We start from the raw sequence: 24,104 nt of genomic DNA on the forward strand, positions 1-24,104 counted from the left end.
CACTCTTTACACCATGGAATCATGCTGTAAACATTCTGAACCTTGAGATTTTTTTATATATCCTGGAAATTATTCCAAATGATCTTCATCGTTCTCTTTACTATTATTACCTTATATATATGTATATATTTTTAAAATTATTTATCTTTTTAATTTTTGGCTGCGTTGAGCCTTCGTTGCTACGCGTGGGCTTTCTCTAGTTGCGGCAAGCAGGGACTACTCTTCGTTGCGGTGCGTGTGCTTCTCATTGCGGTGGCTTCTCTTGTTGTGGAGCATGGGCTCTAGGTGCGTGGGCTCAGTAATTGTGGCACACAGGCTCAGGAGTTGTGGCGCATGGGCTTAGTTGCTTTGTAGCATATGGGATCTTACTGGACCAGGGATTGAACCCGTGTCCCCTGCATTGGCAGGCAGATTCTTAACCACTGCGCCACCAGGGATGTTCAGTTACCTTATATTTTATAGGTGGATGAACCACAGTTAATTAACCAGTCTCTTGTGGATGGGTATTTAAGTTGTTCCTGGTATTTTGTATGTGTATGGTATGTCTATGGGATGTAGTCCTTGAAATCTTGCTTGGTCAGGGATGTATGTACCTTTGTATTCCTGGTAATACTTCTAGTATTTTATTTTAATGCTGGAGTGTATTTGCTAATATACAGGATATTTGCAAAAATTGTTACTTTTTAAAAATTTATTCAGATATTCTGTATTTTGGGGGAATACCTTCTTTGACTCAAAAGTTGTTGAGTGTTTTTAAATTCCTAGATGTTAGGGGCTGAGGGGCTTTTTTCCCTCTGGTTTTGCGATTTTCTAGTTTTACTATATTGTGATCAGTGGATGTTATCTATACTGTTTCTATATTTTAGTTTATTAAGATTTTTTTTGTGTAGTTTAATATGTGGTCATTTTGGGCAAGTGTTCCATGTTTGTGTTCAGTTTAAAAGGTCTTTTATATCCATCTTTTTTCTTACTTTATTTGTCATGGACTGAGGTAAATTAAAGTCTTCTGTTGCTAATTTTTCTATTTTTATCTGTATTGCCTATACTTTTTTGCTTTATGAATGCTGATGCTATGAATGAATATGTTATTCCTAACTATTATAACTTAGGTGCCGTTGCACCTTTTAGTACTATAAACGGTCCTTTGTCTTCTTTAATGCCATCTCATTATATTCAGCCTTGTCTAATGTTAAGATTGTAATTCTTTATTTCTTTTAGTTTGTATAGTTTGTATTTGCCTGATAAATGTTTTCTCTTCATTTCAACTTTCATCTTTTAGTTTCAGATATGCTTTTTGTATACAATGCAGGGTTAATTTCATTTAGGATCCAATCTGATCTTTCCTTTTTATTGTGTTGGTTTAGTCCATTTACATTTATTAATATGGCTAGTTTTAATTCTGTCGTTATGTATTGATACTTTCTGTTTTTATGGCTTTTTAAAAACGTTTCACCAAGTGGCCAGTTTTTCTGTTCCATATGCCTCTTTTACTTAGGAAGAACTATTGTTGTTTATTTAGAGATTATTTTCATAAATATAACTATATAGTACCCTTAAGTTTATATTTTTAGACACTATTAATTTCTTTCTATGAACAGGGATGAAATTGAATATATTTCCTCTTTCTGCCTTTCGTACCGCTCTGTCCCAATTTTAGTTATTACATTATCTTAATCTTTACTCTTATGCTATTAAATATATTTATACTTCTCTTATTTGCCTTGTCAACTTCAAATGATACTTTTTTACACCCAATTATTGTAGATAATAATGAACTTTTAATTTTTTAGGTATATGTTATATATTATCTAATCATAATTCCCACATTTGTTTTAATCTTACATTTAAGTAGATTCAGTTCTCACTGCAAATCTTTTTGCTTTAGCTATTCCAGGCATCTCTTGGTTAGCTGAGGTTTATCCTCATATAAATCCTTTGAGAAGGGCTCATGGGAAACAGTTCACTAGACTGTTTGCATGTTTAATATTGGTTGTCTGTGTTTTTTGTTTTTGTTTTTGAATAACAGTTTGGGTGTGAAATCTTTGGGTTGCGCTTCCTTTACTTGAGGATATTATAAGCTTTCTTCCAGTCTTACAGTGTAAAATGCTTCTCTGGAGATATCTGAGACCAGCCTGATTTCACCTCCTTTTAGAATTGACAGTCTTTTTGCCAAGGTGCCGAAAGAACTCTATTTTTTTTTGACCAATATCTACTAGCATATATTTTAAATAGTGTTGATTTTTCATGATAAGTTTCTTCTAGGATTCAATTCAATTCTAGGATTTAAGTATATAGATCTAGATCTATTTTTGTTTCTGTGATGTAATTTTATTTTTTACAATACTGTAGGTATGTAATAGGATCTCCTTTTCTTGTCTTCCTTAGGTAACATTTTTTTCTGTAATTATTAAAGCTTTTTTCATTTCCAGTTTACTATTCTCAGTTTTGACCCCTTGTGTTCCTAACTGTGATATCAGGTATGTCTATTCTTTCTTGTTCTCCTTCTAGTTTCACCTTCATTTTGTAATAGGCTTTTTTCCCTCTTCTTTTTCATCTTCATTCCTGAGCTCTTATATCTTGGCATGTGTTCTAGGACAGTTGCTTCTCTATGTTTCCCTGTTTTGTTTATTTTTTCTTTTTAATTCATAGTAAATAAGTTGATTTGTTGAGGCTAGATAGTAGTTATATGATGTCCTGTTATACTGTTCAACACACATACATTTACATTATAGCTGGTAAATTTAGTGTTGTTCTTTCCCTTATTTGGTATTTATTGTCTATTTTACTTTGTTCTTCCCAGCCTTCTCTGGATTGATCAAGTTACTTTCCCTTTCCTCCAGATTAGTTCGGAACTTTTACTATACATCTTTCATTCCTTTGTTGGTTACCTTGCTTTAATATATATTTTTAAACATATACTTCTGTTTTATTCTATCAAAATTAGGAGTTTTCTTTGTGCTCATCCCCCTAATATATTATTCTTGCTCACTTTCCTGTCCCCTACTACCCTCCCCCTCTATCTCCAAGTCCTGGATATTATGAAATAATTTAGACTTTACATCCTAATTACATATTAAGTTTTGCACTGGCAGGATGTTCCTTTTGTTTCAAAAATCCTTAGTTATATTACAGTTTCAGTCACAGTATTATCTATTTAGATTTAAATTTCACTTAAACATATTTCATTGCTCACTGCTGTTTTCTGTACTCTTTAATTTTCACTTTCTGTATATTGAGGGTTTTGTTCTTAATTTTCTTTTTTGTTAAAAGCATTTTCATGAATAATTTCCTTAGAAAGCCTTTCATGGATGGTATACTTAATGAGCTGTTGGATTCCCAAGTGTTTCTTGTTCACCTTCATATATGATTACTATCTTTTGCTGAATATAGGATATTTTTATTTCTTTTTTTTTTTTCCCCTTTAAGTCTGTAAAATTTTGTACTGTCTTACTCCCAGTATTACAGATGTGAAGTCTTGCTGGGTCTCATTGTTTTTTCATCTTAACTTACCTGTTCTTTCCATTTGGAAGCTTACAGGTTAATTTTTTTTGAAGGTTGGAAATTCTCTTTTTTTCCCAGGATGCATCTATTTAAGTGTTTTTTCACTCTACTCCCATCTTTATTAATCCTGCTTGAGACTTTATAAACGTTTTCAGTCTAGCAACCCAAATGTTTAGTCAGCTCAGGGATTATTTTCTTCTAGTATTTCTTTGATTATTATTTCTTTCTCTGTTCCTTTTCTCTTCCTGTGATTCCTATAATTTCAACATTAGAGCTCCTTGATGTATCCTCTGTCTTATGTTTTTGTTAATTTTTTTATTTTTTAATTACATGATATTTATTCTAGATTACTAACTTAGTTTTCTGCATTGGCCTTCTTTTTTCCCTTCTGAAATATTAAAAAATAATGGGTTTTGGTTCTAGGAATTTCTACTTGTAAAGTCATCATCCCTTTCCTCCTTCCCTTTCTTCCATTCATTCATTTGTTCTGATATTATAGTAGGTGTCTATTTCAGTTTATCAGCTTGCTTCACCTTCATTCACATCGTTGTGTATACGTAGTGTATGACCTTTCTCTGTTCCATAATGTTAGCACACATGTAGATCATACTATTATTTCTTTCTCAAATAGAAGTGGATAGAATGTAGGATATTCTTCTCTTGTGAGCCTTGTGGTCATTAGCTTGGCACACACTAGCCCTTTTTGTTTAAAAGTGTGAGGAAAGAAGTTTCCCTGTTCTTGGGTGCAAAGAGAGTTCTGTCCTCAGGCCAACTCAGTAGCTTCTTTCTTTCAGTAGTGCTTTCACTGTCAGAGCACCCTTCTTCCCTTGTTCCAGTGGGATTCACTCAGGTACTGAAGTTGCCTGGGCAACTGAAGGATTGGTAAACTTTGAGCAGAAAGAAATAAACCTGTTTCAAAATCAGTGTGTTTCCCCTCTTCTTAAAACAATTTTTTTATAAACCCATTTTACACTTGCTGTCTCTTGATTTTTCATGAGATTTCATTATCTGAAGTTTCAGATGAATCTAGATTTAGATTCTCCAGGATCCAGCAATTAGTTACAGTTATTTTAGTAGTTTAGTCACAGTATTTAGTCATTTAGTAGCAGGGTGAAGAGGGATCAAGAAAGAACTCTGAGTTGTTAATGTTACATGACTGTTGTCAGAGCTACTGGTTCTCACCTTCCTGCTTTTTCCTTCAGGTACATTTGAGTTTCACACTTTGCTTTATTATCTTAGGAGTGGACATTTAAAATCTCTCTCCTTTGCACACATAGTGCTTTTAATTCTTTACCCATACATGCTAATCAACCTGTAATTATTTATTGGCAAACTCCACATATATTCAGTGCTTTCTGGTTGATTGGCTGATATGAACCACTGGATAAAGAAGAAGTCAGTACACTTAAAAAAAAAATAGGAAAAAAAATAGGTCTGAGCTCAGCTGAGTCACCAGACTGCAAGTGAAGTGCCCAAGTCACTGAAACACCAACCCTCTGGCTTTGGGGCCTTTTCTCTGCCATTGGTTCATTTGTTGCTTGGTGCTTTCTTTAGTCTTTGGAGATCTTTTGCTTCATTAGCTATTCAAAAAATATTTATCAAGCAGTTACTGTGTACAAAACACTATGCTACGTGCTGGAGTAAGCAGAACCTACAAGGTTCTCTGCCCTCATGGAATTTACTGCTTCTTGAATACAGAGGTTGCAAAGTATTGGCTACATTAGGCTCACAGACTTTTTTTTGTTTGCTTACACAGTATCAAAAATGTTTTTGAGTCAGTATTTTGAAAATGAAGAAATTTCATCTAAAAACCTAAATTTGCAGCTGCTTTAAATATACCTAGCCACACTGGCTCTTTATTCCCACATGGCATTCTATAGTAGCAACTGCCCCTTTAGATAGGACTGTGGGCACCAGTTTGTCACAATTACCTGTTAACCCCTAAAACTAAGGCCAAATTCAGTTGGCATTTATTGTCACAACTGTGCTGTTCTTTTTTCTTATGAAGTAGGTTAAAAGATGGGCTACTTTTTGAACGTTTTCTGGCTTATCCCCCTTTAGGCATTTTGAGTTTTGACCCTGTACTTTATCTACCAGTCAGCCTGCTAATTACCGTGTAGCCTCGGGGAAGCAGCAGGGAAACACCATCACACTTTAGCCTCAGTAGGTATACATACACATAGTAATACGCCTTCTCAGATTCATTCTAACAGAATGATAGATAGAATCGTAGTTCATAAATCTGATAATAGTTCTGACATAATATGTTTTGTTGTATGCTATAATAGAATACCATTGTAATGACATTTTTCAGTTTCAATATGATAGTAGAATTTTTTTGTTTGTTTGTTTGTTTGTTTTTTTGGGTTTTTTTGAGGTATGCGGGCCTCTCACTGTTGTGGCCTCTCCCGTTGCGGAGCACAGGCTCCGGACACGCAGGCTCAGCGGCCATGGCTCACAGGCCCAGCCGCTCCATGGCATGTGGGATCTTCCCGGACCGGGGCACGAACCCGTGTCCCCTGCATTGGCAGGCGGACTCTCAACCACTGCGCCACCAGGGAAGCCCATGATAGCAGAATTTTGTTTAATTTAGCTAACATTTAGAGCCTTAAGCATTTTTACATTCATTCTTTTATTTTTAATCATCAATATGAAAGACTGTGAGATGCAGGTATTATGACTTGCAATTTATTTGAAGAAAATGAGACTCAGAATTTTGTGCATTGTCCAAAGTTCAGGCCTATTCTTTTCTGTAAGACTGCATTCCATTTGCGTTATATCATTAGATCTTTATAACACTTCTAAGAGACAAGTCTAGCAGGTTTCATCATTTCTTTAGATTGGAGAAAACAAACTCAGAGGAAGTGTCCTTTCTTGCCAGTAATCACATAGCTAGTATTCAGAACATACCTGCTCCTTGCCAGGTACAGTGGTAGGTATTTAACAGATATTATTTAATTCTTACCACTGCCCTATGAAGTAGGTATTATTACCCCATTATATTCCTAAACCCGTTGCAGAGTTGGAATTTGAACCTAGAACTGTCTATAAATAACACTTTTTTAAAATTTGCTACATTATATTACCCAGATTGTTTGACTCTTTTGTTATTGCCATTAAAGCCTACATTATAATTTAATACATTAATCTAATTCTAAAAGTATACAATCATAAATTAAGTTTGAAAATCAGCTTTTTTGGTTTTTTTAGGACTGATGTTTTTCTCTCTGCATTGATTCAAAACAAAAATGGACCTGAAACTTTTAGTTCAAAGTATATTTTATTCTATTTTTGTATATATTCAGGAGTTTCTTTTCTTTTCTTTTCTATATGTGGGTGTTTTGGGGGTATTTTTTTGTTTGGTTTTTGGGTCTTCTTATTAATTTTTTAATGTGGACAATTCATTTAGGTAAACACTTATTCAGGGTTTAGCAAATCAGCAATTTGTTACAGGGAGGGAGTAAAGGAAAGTCATCTTAATTTGGTATGAAGATTTGGGAGTAAGTTGGTAATTTAAAAATTTCTTAGATGACTTGTATAACTTCTTGCAGCTTATTAGGTACCTTTTTTTAAAATTAATTAATTTTTGGCTGCATTGGGTCTTCGTTGCTGTGCGCGGGCTTCTCATTGCAGTGGCTTCCCTTGCGGAGCACGGCTCTAAGCGTGCAGGCTTCAGTAGTTGTGGCGCGTGGGCTCAGTAGTGTAGCTCGCCAGCTCTAGAACGCAGGCTCAGTAGTTGTGACGCACGGGCTTAGTTGCTCCGTGACCTGTGGGATCTTCCTGGACCAGGGATCGAACCATGTTCCCTGCATTGGCAGGCGGATTCTTAACCACTGCACCACCAGGGAAGTCCCAGTATCTGGTTTTATAAAATACTTAATCCTGAGCTATTTTTTTAGGCAAGTTAGAAACAAAAAGGTCCAAGAAAGCTAAATCTATAAGTTTTTAGTTAGTGTTGTTTTTGTATATTTTACCTTTTGGAGTATGTACTTTGGGTTCCATTTTATTTTACTTATATTTTCTTGGAGAAGGTGCCAAATGTCAATTTCCAAAATATTCCCAAGAGTACACATCTTTCCTTAAAAGTCATCAGAAGAGTCACAGCTTCTGTCTCCTCTTGAAGAATAGTCTTAATTTTAAAGTAAATTTCTAACAGTGCAAATGAAAAGTGGCTATGTGTTTAGCCAATTCTCAATTATATTTAACTTAAAGAAAGCATTGATGCAGTAAATGTCAGTAGCATCTAGGCAGAGGAAGCCCGCAATTTCTCATCGAACCAGAATAAGAAGTTTCCAAACAGGGTGAAATTTGACCCTGACCATGAACTTTGAGTTTTAGACAGTTTAGTAAAGGTTATCCCCATGTTTTTATTGATATATTAATCTTACAGTGAAAATGACTGTTTCCCTTTGTTAAATATCATTTCTAACTCCCCTTAATGATACTTGAGTACAGTAACATCTCACGGATCTATAATCTAGAATATTAATGTTAACTTCTCTTAAGTCCATTAGATATAACTCTGTATCTGAAAGTATTTATTAATAAACCTTGTGAGCTGCAATTTTTCATTCTTTGAGTAATTGCTTCTTACTAATGTTGTGAATTTTTTTAATTCTTGACTTTTCTAGGGATTATTTCACATTTCAGCTGCTTTTGTTTTCTACTGCTATCATTGAGGGTTCAAGAACAAAAAATAAGTCTTCAGGTAAAAATGCCTGATCCATAATAGTGCTTGGCATTGTATTTTGCTGAAAAGATCATACACCTTTGGATGCTTGATCTGAAAATAAGGTTGTGATGATTATGAAATTTTCGCATGGAGTTTTGTTGGCTGCCTCTAACAAATTTGGTCTTGTTGTTTTTCTCCCCTACCACCCCAAAGGATTTTGGCTGTCTGCTTTTTTTCATGTTGTCTTGATGTGCAATAACTATATGGATATGTGCTTGTACTTGCTAAATATTTTAATTTTGCATATTTGGCTGCTTGAATTTTAAGTAATTTCTTTGGGTGATGCAAATTAAGAGCTTGAGGCTATAAGTAAAATAACAGTTTCCAGAAGTTTTTAGTTTATAAATGTGTGTTCCTTATCTACTGTATTGAAATATATAGATTTCACATTTTGCAAAAATTAAATTTACAATTCAGTTTCTCAGTTGCACACATTTCAAGTGCTATTTTCAGGCCGTATGTGGCTAGTAGCTACTGTTTTGGACAACACAGTTAAAAGATTATTTCTGTCATCATAGAAAGTTCTATTGGACAGGGCTGTTTTCCTGTTCCATAGAAGGAAGTAAGCGGTAAAGTGTGAGCTCATTTCTGATACCAGTTTTTATAGCAGTTTAATAACTCCAGAAGATAAAGCATATGACCAGTCTTAAGCATACTTCCTCTAAATAGGTAGCTATCCTCACCTTTAATATTTCAAACCTAACGTTGCCTAAAACAGTTTGCTTCTGTATTTATACTCTTAAAGTGAAATTGTTTTGTAGCAAAATTCATGAAGTTGTAGAAAGGCCAAAGACTTACCCTAAATTTGAATCCTGACCCTAGAACTTACTAGTTTAGTAACTTCTGGTAAGTTACGTAATTTATTTGAGCCTCAGTTTCTTTATTTGTAAAATGGAGGTAACCTTAGTTGCCTCATAGGATTAATAAAAGACTTAAGTACGTCTAAAAGCATGTAACAAAGTGGACATTTATAGTACTTTTAAATATAGAGTGAAGCCAAAACGTTTAAAAGTTAATTAGGCAGTATCGTTTGTATGGAGTTGTTACCAGTCTGGCAATTATAATAGGTCTCTAGAAATGGCTGGGTCAAGAGTATCCTATAGAAGTTTCTGTTGGCCATGGGATTATTTATGACATTTTATAAAATTGCAACAACTAGAATAACCAGAATGGGGAGAAGAGGAAAGAGAAAAATGACCAACTTTGTTTTTCAAGAAGTCCATAAAGGTTTTTCTGATAATGATAAAAACTGATATTTTGTATAGTGTTTTTATAACATGAATTTTTACACAAGAGTCTTTAAAATTTCATCTCTATAATATTTTGAATACCTTTATTAGTGCTAGTATTAAAGAAGAGTAAAAGGAAACTGAAGGGTGACCAACATTTTGGATGTTATGTACCAAACTAATATCGTTTGCAGCTTTAAATCTTACGCTCTTTCTACTTCAGCACGCTCTTTCCTTGATAGCAGTTGTTTTCTGAAGCAGGGGTATATCTCAGAATCTCTAGGGATGGGGCCCAGGTATATGTTTTTTTGTTTTGTTTCTCTGTTGAGCAGAATACATACCCAAGTGATTCTGGTGCCTACTTCTTGATAAAATCATTGTTCTATTCTAGGTTTAATTCTTCTTTTCCTGTATCGGTACCTCTAAATCAATGCATAGACCATGTGAATAAATCAAAGAATTAGACTGATAAGGAATACACTGATTCCAGCTGTTAGGTGGGACATCAACAACACTTTTGAAAAAGCAACACAAGTTTAGTTTCCTGTTCACAGTCTTGAGTATCTGTCCACTAATCAGTGCTTGTGGAGAGCGGGAATTCCATACTAGCCAACCATGGTAGTTAAATCTATTTGTGTTCCCTTCTCTGCTTTTCTCATATTAATTTTGGCTAGTTAGTAGTCTACCCTTAAGGTATTCTAGTCCTAAAACATTGACTCCTTATTGCCTGAGATGGTTTCTTCATGAATGTTTTCAATTGATTAGCTAAAGACTTTTAATAGCCTTTTCCCAGCTGTCTTAAAGATGCTTCAGTGTCCTGGATTTAGTGGTATTTCTAGGCCCTATTTAACTCTGTATGTATCTCATTACTAAGCTGAAAATTTCCCTTTGAAAGGAAGTACAGTGTCACAATGGGGTAGGAGAGGGGCATACTCTGGAAAACCTCCAGTCAAAAGTTAATCACGTTTCATAGTAACTTTTCAAAAATAAAAACTACCTTCAAACATACAAAGACAGATTCTATTGGAAATAAGACTTTCAAATTTGAAAATTAAGCATTTGCTACTTGGGGCAGTAACTGTTGAGAACGAACTGTCTTTTAACTCAGAGTTGCTTATCAAAATGCAGTTGAGCAGTGACTATAATATGTTAATGTTAACTTTTAATTTTCTGAGCAGAGATGATTTCATTAGAAACTGTTTACATTGGATATTGGGCTGCACTGAAATTAATGTGTTTGGAATGTTCTTATATATGTATATGTATATATATACACACATATATATATGTGTATGTGTATATATATATATATCTTAACATAGAAAATACAGTTCTGCATATTTTTTATTACTTGGGCTTTAGGACCTTCTGATTAAAATGACTGACATTAATATGTCATTCTAGATTAAACTAAAAAGATTTTTTTTAATTAGTACCTGCAAAGCATATCATTATATTCTTCTTATTTTTATTTTTTTGCCATATGCGGGCCTCTCACTGTTGTGGCCTCTCCCGTTGCGGAGCACAGGCTCCGGATGCGCAGGCTCAGCGGCCATGGCTCATGGGCCCAGCCTCTCCGTGGCATGTGGGATCTTCCTGGACTGGGGCGCGAACCCGCGTCCCCTGCATCGGCAGGCGGACTCCCAACCACTGCGCCACCAGGGAAGCCCTATATTCTGCTAATTATATGCATATGGATTTGCACATATGCAGATTTATGCACATGTATTTGCATATATGCAGATTGGATTTGTCTTTGTTGTACTGTAAATAAATTTTCTTGTAAACAGAATAACCAAGGCCTTTTAAGATATTAAAATTTTCCCAACTCAAAAGATTTTTAAAACCTATTGTGATAAAGAAATGAGAGTTGGTAGTTATAGGTCAACATAAAAGCAGTGTAAGACACTTACATTTCTGTGAACAATGAATTCAGAAGCTTTTACTTCGTGGATTTCTACCTGTTTTTATTTTGTGTTGAGAATCTGTTACATAGATTTATATGGCAAAAATGTGGCAATACTTTTTATTTTTTAAAAGCTGGTCTAATTTATGTTAATAGAGATTTTTTGGTTCCTTTATACTTAAATCTAGATGCATTGTTACTATATTCCAAAAGGTAGAAAATTTGATACCCTAGTCCATCAATTCTAAGACACACCTTATAAATTTTAACAGCTCTGAAAAATGAGACATGTCTTAAAATTGATTTGTGTCATAGTTTAACGGAAGCATTTTTTTCTTGGTGAAATATAAAACTCATGGTGCATCTTATAATTATTGATGTCTTAGGCTTGATAAAAAGTGATGGTTAATTTTTTGAAGTTAGTTGTGCGACTTAGATTTATGTTATGATGTGGTATATCTTTGTGGTGAAAAAAATCTAAGTGGTGAGAACATACCACAAAAAATTCCATATTATTTGGAATTATACCTGTACTATGATCTTTTAGTGTTTCCTTCGTATCCTTTCCTCTTTTTTTCATTGCTATCATCCTAATGTTAAATAATAAAACTAAAAAATTTGGTAACAAGTTTGATGTCCTTTATTCAAGGGAAAAACAATCCATAGATTGGGGGACTACAGTGCCTAATAAGCACCTCCCCAGGGGATTTTGGACAAGAGTGAGTTTTATGGGGCCTTAGAAGAGGCACTGTGAAAACAAGACATGATTGGCTAGGAGGCTGGGGGTTTCCTTATAAGGCTAGCAGGTTCTATTTTCTAGGGCAAAGTAGGCTAGCTAAAGCTGAGTTGGAGGATTGTGATTGGTGTTGGGTTTCCTTGAGAGTGAGGTATTTTCTGTAGTTTAGGCTGACTTAGGTATAGGTTTGGGATGTGGTCAGAGCCACTGAGATGACTTCCATTTTGTGGGTTCCAATATACCAATTAACTTTAACACTAGTTAGGTGCTTTACATTAAACTGGTTCCGTATCTGTGGAAACCTATCCAGAACAATAAGAGGAAAATGGAGATCAAGAGGAGGAGGAAAGACTTGGGGTTGCAGGTGGGGTCGGGGTTGTGGTTGGGACCTCCAGGGTCAAGAAAAGAAAAATGGGGAGAGGACTCTTGAGGGGAGTGTTAATAGGCATCATTTTCCATTTACCCAGTTCCACTTGCCCAAAAATCTTCTTCTGGTTAAGTCTTTGATGTGATATTTTAGCTTGTGAGCTACCCAATAGTTAGCTAAATTACTTCAACCATATTCCCTAGATTCTGAAAGCATAAGCCTTCTTGCTAAGGCCTTTCCTTTTTCTGTGGAAGTTGCCCTCTTACCCCCTCTAGCCTTATGGGTAAATCAGCTGCTGCTACCTTACTTTCTGTAGACCAAATAGAGTCTGTATTTCATCTTAATGTGCTATCTCAAAATGAATAACTAAAGGGGGAACTACTTATAGAATGGATTTTTCTAGAAGGAACTGTTACAGATATGTGCACAATTAAATTTGTTGGTGTTTATAAGAGGTATGGATAAGTACTTAATTTTAGGAAACTTTCCTACCTTGCTCTGTGTTTAAGCACTTAGGTAGAGATTAATGCAGCCTTTCCCCTTTAGCTTGTTTGGTTTTATTTCCAAAACCAGTAATTTATCTATTTGTGATATAAATTTATACTGCATGTTCCTGCTTTTGCTTTTTGTTCTCCAAACTTACTAAGAATGTGTACTCTTCAACAGTTTTAATGGCATGTTTTAGTTATTCCTCATTTAAAAAGAGTTACAGGGCTTCCCTGGTGGCGCAGTGGTTGGGGGTCTGCCTGCCGATGCAGGGGAAGCGGTTTCGTGCCCTGGTCCGGGAGGATCCCGCATGCCGTGGAGCGGCTGGGCCCGTGGGCGGTGGCTGCTGGGCCTGCGCGTCTGGAGCCTGTGCTCCGCGGCAGGGGGGGCTACAGCAGTGAGAGGCCCGCGTACAGAAAAAGAAAAAAAAAAAGTCACAAAGTATGTCCGGCTAATATACTCTATTTTAGGCAAGATCCTTGTAAAATTAAAATTTAACGTTAATAAAATGTAATTTAAATTAAAATTTCAGTATAAAACATAAATTGAGAGAACCTTTTTTTTTTCTTTCCCCCGAAAGGAATTTTTGCTTTATAAAGGGTTTCACCATAGGAATATTTTAAACAAAGTGATTAAAATACCCTGCAAGTTAGTGTAATTGCTGCCTGGAGTAGACTTGGCATTGTCATGGGAAAGGATTAAGACCTAAATATAGTACAGTTATTAAAATTGGGAAATTTAATGTTAAAAAGAAAAAAAAAGGATTAATGTTGAGCCTAATGCCTGAAATCCTCAAGTTTCCAAAAATCCCTTTCAGAATCTACACAAAAGCTTTGATTTACCTTTGTATTTTCTTGAATTAATCAGATTGTTTTAAAGTCCTGTGTTAAAGATGATTTCTTTAACTTATGCAATTTTGTTATTTTAGAATTTTAAAAATTACAATAGTATTTTCATGTCTTTTCTGCCATGTTATACTCTATACACTTTTTTGAACTAGCTTGGGCACCAGATTAATATTGATTAGTAGCATAAGGACAATAAATTCCAAATTCCAAATAACTGACTTACTGATAAAGTTTTATAGCAAAGTTATTTGCAAGTTGGAGGATTCCATACTGTTCTTAATTACTAACTGCAGTGCCTCAATGAAATCTAAATGGAAACGAGAGACACTGTCCATAAGTAAAGGTAAACATTATTCACTGATTTGTGAATAGCATTTCAAATATAGGTGCTGAGTTTTATGTATTTCTGACAAAACATGCCAGTCAGCACTCTTCATAAGTTAGCATTCACATAATTCTTTCAGTTTTATTGTCCTAAACTCATTTTCTTTTTTCTCAGAGGATGTGCTGAGTAAAGATGCTGGGGAATGTGCAATATGCCTTGAAGAATTGCAGCAGGGAGATACTATAGCACGACTGCCTTGTCTATGCATATATCATAAAGGGTAAGTTTATTTTTATGTTAACCAAATTGATATTAGACTAAAAGACCTTTCTCAGGTTTCACACTTCTGTAGTTAGGGCTGAAAAGATTTCTTCTTCATTGAAACTCCCTTTCCCCATTTCTTAAAAAACAATAGCCTTACTGTTGGTGGGAATGTAAATTGATACAGCCACTATGGAGAACAGTATGGAGGTTCCTTAAAAAACTAAAAATAGAACTACCATACGACCCAGCAAACCCACTACTGGGCATATATACCCTGAGAAAACCATAATTCAATAAGAGTCATGTACCACAATGTTCATTGCAGCACTATTTACACTACCAGGACGTGGAAGCAACCTAAGTGTCCATTGACAGATGAATGGATAAGGAAGATGTGGCACATATATACAATGGAATATTACCCAGCCATAAAAAGAAACGAAATTGAGTTATTTGTAGTGAGGTGGATGGACCTAGAGACTGTCATACAGAGTGAAGTAAGTCAGAAAGAGAAAAACAAATACCGTATGCTAACACAAATATGTGGAATCTAAAATAATTTAAAAAAAGGTTGTGAAGAACCTAGGGGAAGGACAGGAATAAAGACGCAGGTGTAGAGAATGGACTTGAGGACACAGGGAGGGGGAAGGGTAAGCTGGGACGAAGTGAGAGGGTGGCATGGACATATATACACTACCAAATGTAAACTAGATAGCTAGTGGGAAGCAGCCGCATAGCACAGGGAGATCAGCTTGGTGCTTTGTGTCCACCTAGAGGGGCGGGATAGGGAGAGTGGGAGGGAGACACGAGGGAGGAGATATGGGGGGATATATATATATATATATATATATATACACACACACACACACACACACACACACACATATATGTATGGCTGGTTCACTTTGTCATACAGCAGAAGCTGACACACCATTGTGAATCAATTATACTCCAATAAAGATGTTAAAAAAAAATGACCTTTTTCCTGCGAGTACTAAAACTTAAGCCCATATCTGTTTGCATCCCAAAGGTACCATTTGTTAAGCATTTACTGTGATCAAGGTGTTGTCCATAGCTTCTTGAATAGGTTATCGTATATAAGCCTTGTAACAATCTCATTGTACAGCTGAGGAAATAAGCTGGGAGACCATAGGCAATCTCTCCAAGGTCGCATAGCTGGTAATAAATGGAAGAACTGAGATTCTAGCCATGTCTGTTTGACTCCAGAGCCCATCTGGTTTCTCATAAAGTGTTCTTGGTTTCAGGAAAAATTTGATTTAAGACGATTTAAGGTAACCTACAAAAAGAATAGAAAACTATAACTTTAAAAGCAATAAAAGAAATAATGTGGAATTTTATTTAAAAGCAGGGCATGGGGGTTGGGGAAAACATAGAGAAAATAGTAAATAGTACCAAAACAAAGAGGCAAAAATAAATCCAGTATCAGTAATTATAATAAATCCAAATAGATCAAAGTAACCAGTTGAAAACAAATCAAAAGATTGGGATATGCTGTTGATGAGCAACACACTTAAACGTAAGGGATATAGAAAAATATGGATGTAAAGGGATAGTAAACTATATCCAGGAAAATATTAACTAAAGTAAAACTGACAAAGCTAAATTAATATTGGACAAAAGTAACTTTACTGCAGAAAATATTATTAATATTTTATGATAAAGTATATAAAATTCAATTCTTTGTGTACCAAAGAACACAGTCTCAAAATATTCGTAGGACTGTCAGAAAAAATTGACAAATCCATCATGATAATGGGAAATTTCAACACACTTCTCACTGAGTCAAGCAGACATACACAAAATTAGTTAAGACCTAGAAAAATTGAGCAATACAGTTAACAGATTTGATCTAATGGATATGTATGTGTATGTCTGCACCCGGCAATTAGTACATTTTCTTTTCAAGTATGTATGAAGTATTGTAGAAATTGATCATGTACTAGACCATAAGACAAGTCTTAACAAACCACAAAACGATGGTACCATACAGAAAGCTGTTCTCTGAGCTCAGTTTGATGTCAGTGACAAAAGATAAATATTCTGGGATCAAAGAAGAAGTCATAAGGGAACTTAGAACATACTCTGAACTGAATAATAGTGAAAACCAAGGCTTGTGTTAAAAGAAAGACTGAAAGGGACTCCCCTGGTGGTACAGTGGTTAAGAATCCTCCTGCCAATGCAGGGGACATGGGTTTGATCCCTGGTCCGGGAGGGTCTCACATGCCACGGAGCAGCTAAAGCCCATGCGCCACAACTACTGAGGCTACGCACCTAGAGCCCATGCTCCGCAACAAGAGAAGCCACCACAGTAAGCCCACGCACTGCAACGAACAGTAGCCCACGCTTGCTGCAACTGGAGAAAGCCCGTGCGCAGCAACAAAGACCCTTTGCAGCCAAAAATAAATAAATAAATTAATTTAAAATATTTTTAAGAAGACTGAAAATCAATAATCAAAGTTCTTACTGAAATTAGAAAATTGGTAACAATAAACACAAAGCAAACAAAGATCAGAGAAGAAAGATTGAATGAAAAAATTACACACTAGAGTGGAGACTGACAAAGTCAAAAGTTGTTTCTTTGAAAAGAATAATAAAATAGATTAGCCTCTGGCAAGATTGTCTCTAGAAGGAAAAAATAAACAGTATAGGAATGAAAAGGAACACATAACTCTAGATATGGCAGAAATTAAAAACGATTGGAAAATTCTGTGAAAAATTTTATACTTTTCAAGTAAAAAATTTAAACAAAACAGGCAGTTTCCTTAAAAATATAATATTGTCCAAAATGACACAAAAATAGGAAACCTGAATAGACTAATAACTATAAGTAGTTATTAAGACTAACCCTGAAAAACCACAAATAGTTTTTAAAAAACCAAACCAAAAACCTAAAAACAGGCCCATGATGACAGTTGGACAGCAAATTTATCAGATATCCAAAGAACACCATGTTAACAGTTGTAAATTCCCCCCAAAAGTAGAAGATGATAGAAGGTTCTCCCACTTATTTTATGAGAATAGTATAAACTTGATAACCCAAATCAGACAAGGACAGGATAAGAAAGAAAATTAAAAGGAACTCTCATTTATGAATATAAATGCAAAATCCAAAAACATACTAGCAAACCAAATTCATCAATATAGATCGAAAGTAATGCCTTTCAACCCAATTGGATTTATGTTACGAATGCAAAGAAATGTATGATTAGAAAATTTATGTATATAAGTTACCACATTAACAGAGGAAGAGGACCAGATTAATAAATTCTATATTATTAATAATTTAAAATCAAAAGCAAAGAATATTAGATAATATATTAAAATTAATAAGAATTTAGCTGGGTTGCCAGATATGAGCTCAACATATGAAAAACAGCTGCATTCATATCCCAGTACAAAAAATATATATAACTTTTTTTTAGATTAAAAACATTAACAGCAACAGAAACTACAACAGGAATAAAGTATGTTGAGAATAAATCTTAAGATATTCAAGACTTTAAAACTTTATTGAAAGATATTATAGAAGGTTTAAAATAAATACAGGTACCTTTTTGTGGCTAGGAAAACTCAATGTCATAGAGATGTCACTTCACCCCAAATCTATGTAGTTAATGCTATTCCAGTCAAATCTCAACTAATTTTTTCATGTAACTTGACAAGTTGATTCTTAAATATATACAGATAAAAGAACAAAGGGCCAAGAATAGTCGAGACACTCATAAAGAAGAAAGCAATCCTAGGGACAGGGAGCTTGTCCTGTACAAATTCACTATAGGACTATTAATTAAGACGGTGTGGAAAGGATATAGGTGGGTAAGTGGGAAAGAATAGAGTCCATAAACACTCATGCATATATGGAGAGACAGCATAACATGGAGGTTTAAGAGCATGGACTGTTGGGAGTCAGGATTCCTAAGGTTTGAATTCCAGCCCCTCTGTTAATTCACTGTGTCATCTTGGTCAAGTTACTTAATTTTTCTCTGCCTTAATCTGTAAAATGAGGCAATAGTACCAACTTCATAGAGTTGTTCTGAGGTTTTTTTAATTATCATCATTTATTTATTTATTTTTGGCTGCATCGGGCCTTAGTTGCGGCATGTGGGATCTTTCGTTGCGGGGCACGGGTTCTTCGTTGTGGTGTGCAGTCTTCTCTCTGGTTGTGGTGTGCAGGTTTTCTCTCTCTGGTTGTAGCATGTGGACTCCAGAGCACGTAGGCTCTGTAGTTTGCCGCACACAGGCTCTGTAGTGAGGCATGTGGGCTCAGTAGTTGCGGTGCGCGGGCTTAGTTGCCCTGCAGCATGTGGGATCTTAATTCTCTGACCAGGGATCGAACCTGTGTCCCCTGCATTGAAAGGCAGATTCTTTTTCAGACGCGCAGGCTCAGCAGCCATGGCTCACGGGCCCAGCCGCTCCGCAGCATGTGGGATCTTCCCAGACCGGGGCACAAACCCGTGTCCCCTGCATCGGCAGGCAGGCTCTCAACCACTGCACCACCAGGGAAGCCCGAAAGGCAGATTCTTTACCACTGGACCACCAGGGAAGTCCCTCTTCTGAGGTTTTAAATGAGTTATTTTTAGAAAGTTCTGGCACATAATAGGTGCTATGTAAGGTTTGTTTGACATGAATAAATGGAAAAATTAGTTTCCCAATTAGTTCATAAGAATGAACTATTCAGTGAATGGCACTGGGATCGATTGATATGTTATTGCTATGAAAAAGTACTGTTATTGATATGAAAAAATAATTGAATCCTATTTTACATTTGAAATAAGAATTCCAAATTAACTGCCCGTGGAAACTAAAATCTAAAGTGTCGGAAAGAATATAGAGAGACGTTCTTAACCTCATGGTAAGGAATTATTTGGGGGGCTAAGATAACCTCCCCATAAAAAGTTAGAAGACAAGTTGATGAATTTGACTACGTTAAAATTTAAAACTTTTTTTGCGTCATGATACTGTGAAAAAGTTAAAAACTAGACCTCAGAGTGTTTTCATAACAACAAAGTTTTGCTGTCTGAAACAGTACTCTCCTTCAGCAACTTTCTGTAATGCAGTTAGCTCATTGTAGTTGGTAAATGGTATAGAAGGGCGACAGTATAATCACATCATACTGGTTCATATATAATATTTTTCAGCACATTAATGCTTTGCTCCATCAAATAAGAGCAAATATGGAAGCAAGCCATGGAAGAATACAGGTAACTTTAAGGATGCCCATTCACCAAGTAGTCTCACACCCAATTCAGTTAGGCTCTGGGATTTATTTTGGAAGTGCCTGTTTACTTCATAGTTCTCAAATGTTGTGCTTTGGCTTTTGTCTCCGTAACTCAAACAGTATCAGTCCTTCCTTAATCCTCTTTATATCAAGCTAACCTCACCCTTTTAAAAGAAATCCTATATTTACAGAGGTATTTTATTTGTTTGGAAGGAACACAGCTTTGTTCCGATTACAGGGTTGTATTATTTGAGTGGTCTGCCTTTAACCTGTTTTTTTCCTCTCATAAACCCTGTTATTTTTAGTGAATAGTTTTGTAGAAAGCAAGGTTCATCAAAAATGTGTATATTATGTTACAGCTGAAATATCTGGATAATAACTTCTTACAAGTCTGTAAGGAAAAGACAAATCAAAATAGGCAAAAGTTGTTGACAGCCAGTTCACAAAAAGCCGCAAGTGTCCAGTAAGCATACAAATGAGTCTGCTGTACATATCCTACAACTCAGTAATTCCACTCCTAGGTATGCTCTGGAGGGATTTTTGATCTTGTGCTCCAGGACAGTGCTGCTACTACTACTTAGTGTGCAGGTACAGGGTGAGATCAAGGAGCTTCTACCAGAAAATAAATCAATACAGTGCTGTCTTCATTAAGAAAGCTGTGCAGTGCTTAAAAAAAAAAAAGTCAATCAGAACAGTGTGTTTAGAGGACTGGTAACAAATAGCTCAAGGATTAGCACTGTGTGTACCACCCCTTGAGTAGTACTGGCTAAGAGATGTATAAGAATGTTCATAGCATCACTGAAAGTGTCCATTGGTAAAAGAATGGATACATAAATTGCAGTGTGCTTATACGATGGAACATTATACACAGTGAAAATGTAAAAACTAGAGCCTTATTTATTAACAGTTGCGAACCTCAAATTGACTGAAAAAAAGCCACTAGAAAAAAGCATACCTTATAGTAGTATTCAAATAAAATTTAAAACATGGAAACAGTACTATACGTTGTTTTGGAATACTCATATATATAGTTTTAGAGTAAGAAAATGCCGAAGGAAGTAAAGCACCAAAATCAGGAGAGTGATTTTCTGCTGGATTTTGGAGAGAGGAATATAATATTTTAAATAACGTGGGTTGATAGCAATTTATGTAAGAAGGACCTGGGATTTTAAATGGTTTCTTTGTCTAGATGAGCTGAAATCATATGATTGTAAAATAAGAAGTACCCATTTTAGATCACAGAGGTGTACTATTCAGATGTATTGGGAATTGTTAACACATCTGGAGTATTTTGTTCATTTCTCAGTACTTTGTTGTAAGAGGTATTCTGGTAGACCAGAGGACGTCTAGAGCCAGGTGAGTCGAATAGAGAGCAGGCCGAATGAAAAAAGTGTCATAAGCCAAATTGGGCATGTTTATTTAGACAGCAAAAGGACAACAGAAATTGTTTTAGATATTGAAAGAATGTCATATGGTTGAGATCTTTTACCTTCTTTCCTTTTAAATTTATCCATCATTTTTACCTATCAAACCAACTGTCAGGATATGAGGTTGGATAAATATTAATTTTACCCTTCAACGTATTAGCCAAGCCTTCTAGCTTTGTGGCATATGCAAATTTGCAATGTGTCAACAGTGAGAATGTTGAACAGTTTAAAATCCGCTTGGGTAACTTCCTAGCTGTTGAGCAAGTTACTTAACCTTCTTAAGGCCTTGAGTTTATCATTAGAAGTTTCTTCAGGGATGGAAATGTTACATATCTGTGCTGTCTAATAGAGTAGCCGCTAGCCGTGTGGCTGCTGAGCACTTGAAATGTGGCTAGTGTGACTGAGGCAGTGCATTTTTCTTTTATTTAATTTTAATTAATTTAAATTTAAATAGCCACATGTGGCTTGTGGCTTACTGCACTGGACAGTGCAGCTCTACAATGATAATTATATATGCACCCTAATATTTAACTTCCTATAAAATCATGCAATAGTTTATAAATACAAATGGATGATGGTATATTTATTTGTATATATATATGTATTGCAGGAAGGAAGGGATAGAATTAAATTTTCAATACTCACATCACATAAATATGGTCTTTTAAAATGTAATGCAGTATTGTCAAGAATTAAAGCTTAAAAGCTTGATCTATGTATGGCATAAACTGGTTAACATTTGCATAAATGAACAACTAGTTTGAAGAGAGAAATATCTGTCCAGATTTGTCCTTTAATTTTGAATATTGGTAAAGTGGTAGTTCTTTAGGTTCTCTTTTGGGAATGGTTGTTCTGTTTAAACTTTAAAGTACTTCATAGTATAATTTTGCAAAGATTCATTTCCCAACTGCTTAGAATAATCAGAATGTAATAAACATATTCTTATCTTTTATTTCTATATGCCAAATATGTCATTAAAAATATTGAATTTTTTTTCCATAGAGATATATTAATGTCAAGAAGTAAGCATTTTTATTAAGACTGTTATGATATAAATAATTAAACATAAGTGTTTCAGTTTTTCTGGTTTTTTTTCTTTTCTAGCTGCATAGATGAATGGTTTGAAGTAAATAGATCTTGCCCTGAGCACCCTTCAGATTAAGCATCAGCTTCCTGTTTTATAGGTAATTCTCCCATTTTCTGTTTTAATTGCTTTTTAAACTGTTACCTGAGTTATACATTCTCAACCACCGTTTTTATTCAGTCATTTATTAATTAAGGTGTGTGTGTGTGTATATGTGTTCCAGACATTGTATTAGGCTACTGTGTAGAAAACTCACATTAAAAGATACATAAAAACAACTTTCTTGATTTCCTGAAGAGAGTCATATATTAAGTAAACTCTACATTTTTGGTACTTTAAAACACTTTAGCTTATTTAATTTTAGTTTAATACTTTAAAAAACCCCATGAAGTAAATATCATGACCCCATTTTACCAATGAGAAACCTGAGGGTCAGAGTAATTAAGTTCTATGACATTAAGAAGCACGTTGCACCAACAGTCCAAGGACATGTAGTTAGCAATAGAATCAAATTCCATACTCTTAACCATAACTTCCCAGGTATGTTTTTAGGTAATGCAATATAATATAATTCTAATCGTAATAATTAGTTAGCATTTATATTGCATTATTATGTGCCAGGGATTGGTCTAAGCATTTTACATCTATTTATAACTCATCTAATTGGTATAACAACCCTTTGAGCTCGGTACTCTTAACTACTCCCATTATGCAGATGATGAGGAGATTAAGTTTTAGAGAGGGTAAGAAACTTGACTTGTCAAGGTCACATAGCTAGTTCCTTAGTAGAGCTGGGAATTGAATCAAAAGATTGTGTTCTTTGCTATTTTGCTATTATTAGGTAGGAACAGTTTCTTGAGAAAGTTGCATTTGTATTCATTCGTTCAATTTAATCTTTCACTTTTGTATCCTACCTATACAGTAGACAAAAAAAAAATTGAATTGAATTTTAAACCAGATACAGAATTTGTTTTCCACTATTGATGTAGCTTATTCATGATTCTGCATTTTTTGAAAATGTTTAGCAGATTGAAATGAAAACCTCACTTGAGTATTGCTATTTTTCATATTCCATCATTTAGCTTTGAAAAAATAGTTAACTTAATTGCCATCTTCATGTATATGAAAAGCTTTTTATCTTTATCATTTGAAAAATGATATAAAACATTGTGTTTTATATGAAGGCAGAATATTTTAGCCAATCTTGGAATTGTTTTGGAAGGAGTTAGAACCTCTGTGTTCAGAGACTCAAGATAGTCACAGACAACAATCTTTTCTCAATGTCTAAGACCGGAGGCAGGAAACTAGAGCAAATAATACCTGAGATCTAGTCCTGTGCTGTTCCCCCATTTCCTTTTATTTCAATAACTCCTGGTCTTACATTTGAGGTGTTGAGATAATAAACACATTCAAGGAATTCTGTTCCCTCTTAATGAGGGTCATTTAATAGCAGCAGATTAGAATATTGACAAAATATATTTGAGATAACTTAATAGCAGCTATAGCAACTGAAATAAGAGCTGCAACATTGAGAGAGACCTCTGTCTTAATAACATTAGGGTTATGCCTGTGAAATGTGAAGGCCTGGGTAAACTGTATCAGCTTTTGAACCTTTTACTGTGAGATGATTCAGATCATACCTTGACACATTTGAGGTATGAATTGGGATTAGGTTGCTGTATAAGAGAAGTGTGGTGATGGAGTGGTATTTTGAGGATACATGCATGTATGTATGTTTTTATTTTACTGTGTAAAGTGTTTTTTGAAGAGGAGGATGCTTTGGAATGTCTTCAGGGTCACCTTACATCTGGGCCAATAAAGTAAAGCTATAGCTAAAATTTTAGAAGCTTTTTAAGTACTAAAAACCAATGCTATGGGCTTCCCTGGTGGCGCAGTGGTTGAGAGTCTGCCTGCCGATGCAGGGGACACGGGTTAGTGCCCCGGTCCGGGAAGGTCCCAC

The 24,104-nt window shown here is 35.2% G+C and overlaps 1 protein-coding gene across 3 annotated transcripts in view; it reads left to right on the forward strand.

Moving 5' to 3' along the window:
* Nucleotides 1–24,104, forward strand: part of ZNRF2 (zinc and ring finger 2) — a 114,043-nt gene that overhangs the window by 71,863 nt on the left and 18,076 nt on the right. For 2 of the 3 annotated variants that reach the window (XR_009520631.1, XM_060020669.1), the window contains exons 3-4: nt 14,305–14,410; nt 22,165–22,244. Coding sequence is in view for 1 of the 3 variants with exons in the window: in XM_060020669.1 (XP_059876652.1) it covers nt 14,305–14,410; nt 22,165–22,222 (164 nt within the window). In the remaining 2 variants the exon portion in view is untranslated. Of the gene's footprint in view, nt 1–8,132; nt 8,210–14,304; nt 14,411–22,164; nt 22,245–24,104 lie in introns of those variants that run through there. The other variant, XR_009520632.1, reaches the window with a different exon arrangement.

The sequence above is a fragment of the Delphinus delphis genome, chromosome 9 (genome assembly GCF_949987515.2).
Source record: "Delphinus delphis chromosome 9, mDelDel1.2, whole genome shotgun sequence".
NCBI classification, from domain to species: Eukaryota; Metazoa; Chordata; class Mammalia; order Artiodactyla; family Delphinidae; genus Delphinus; species Delphinus delphis.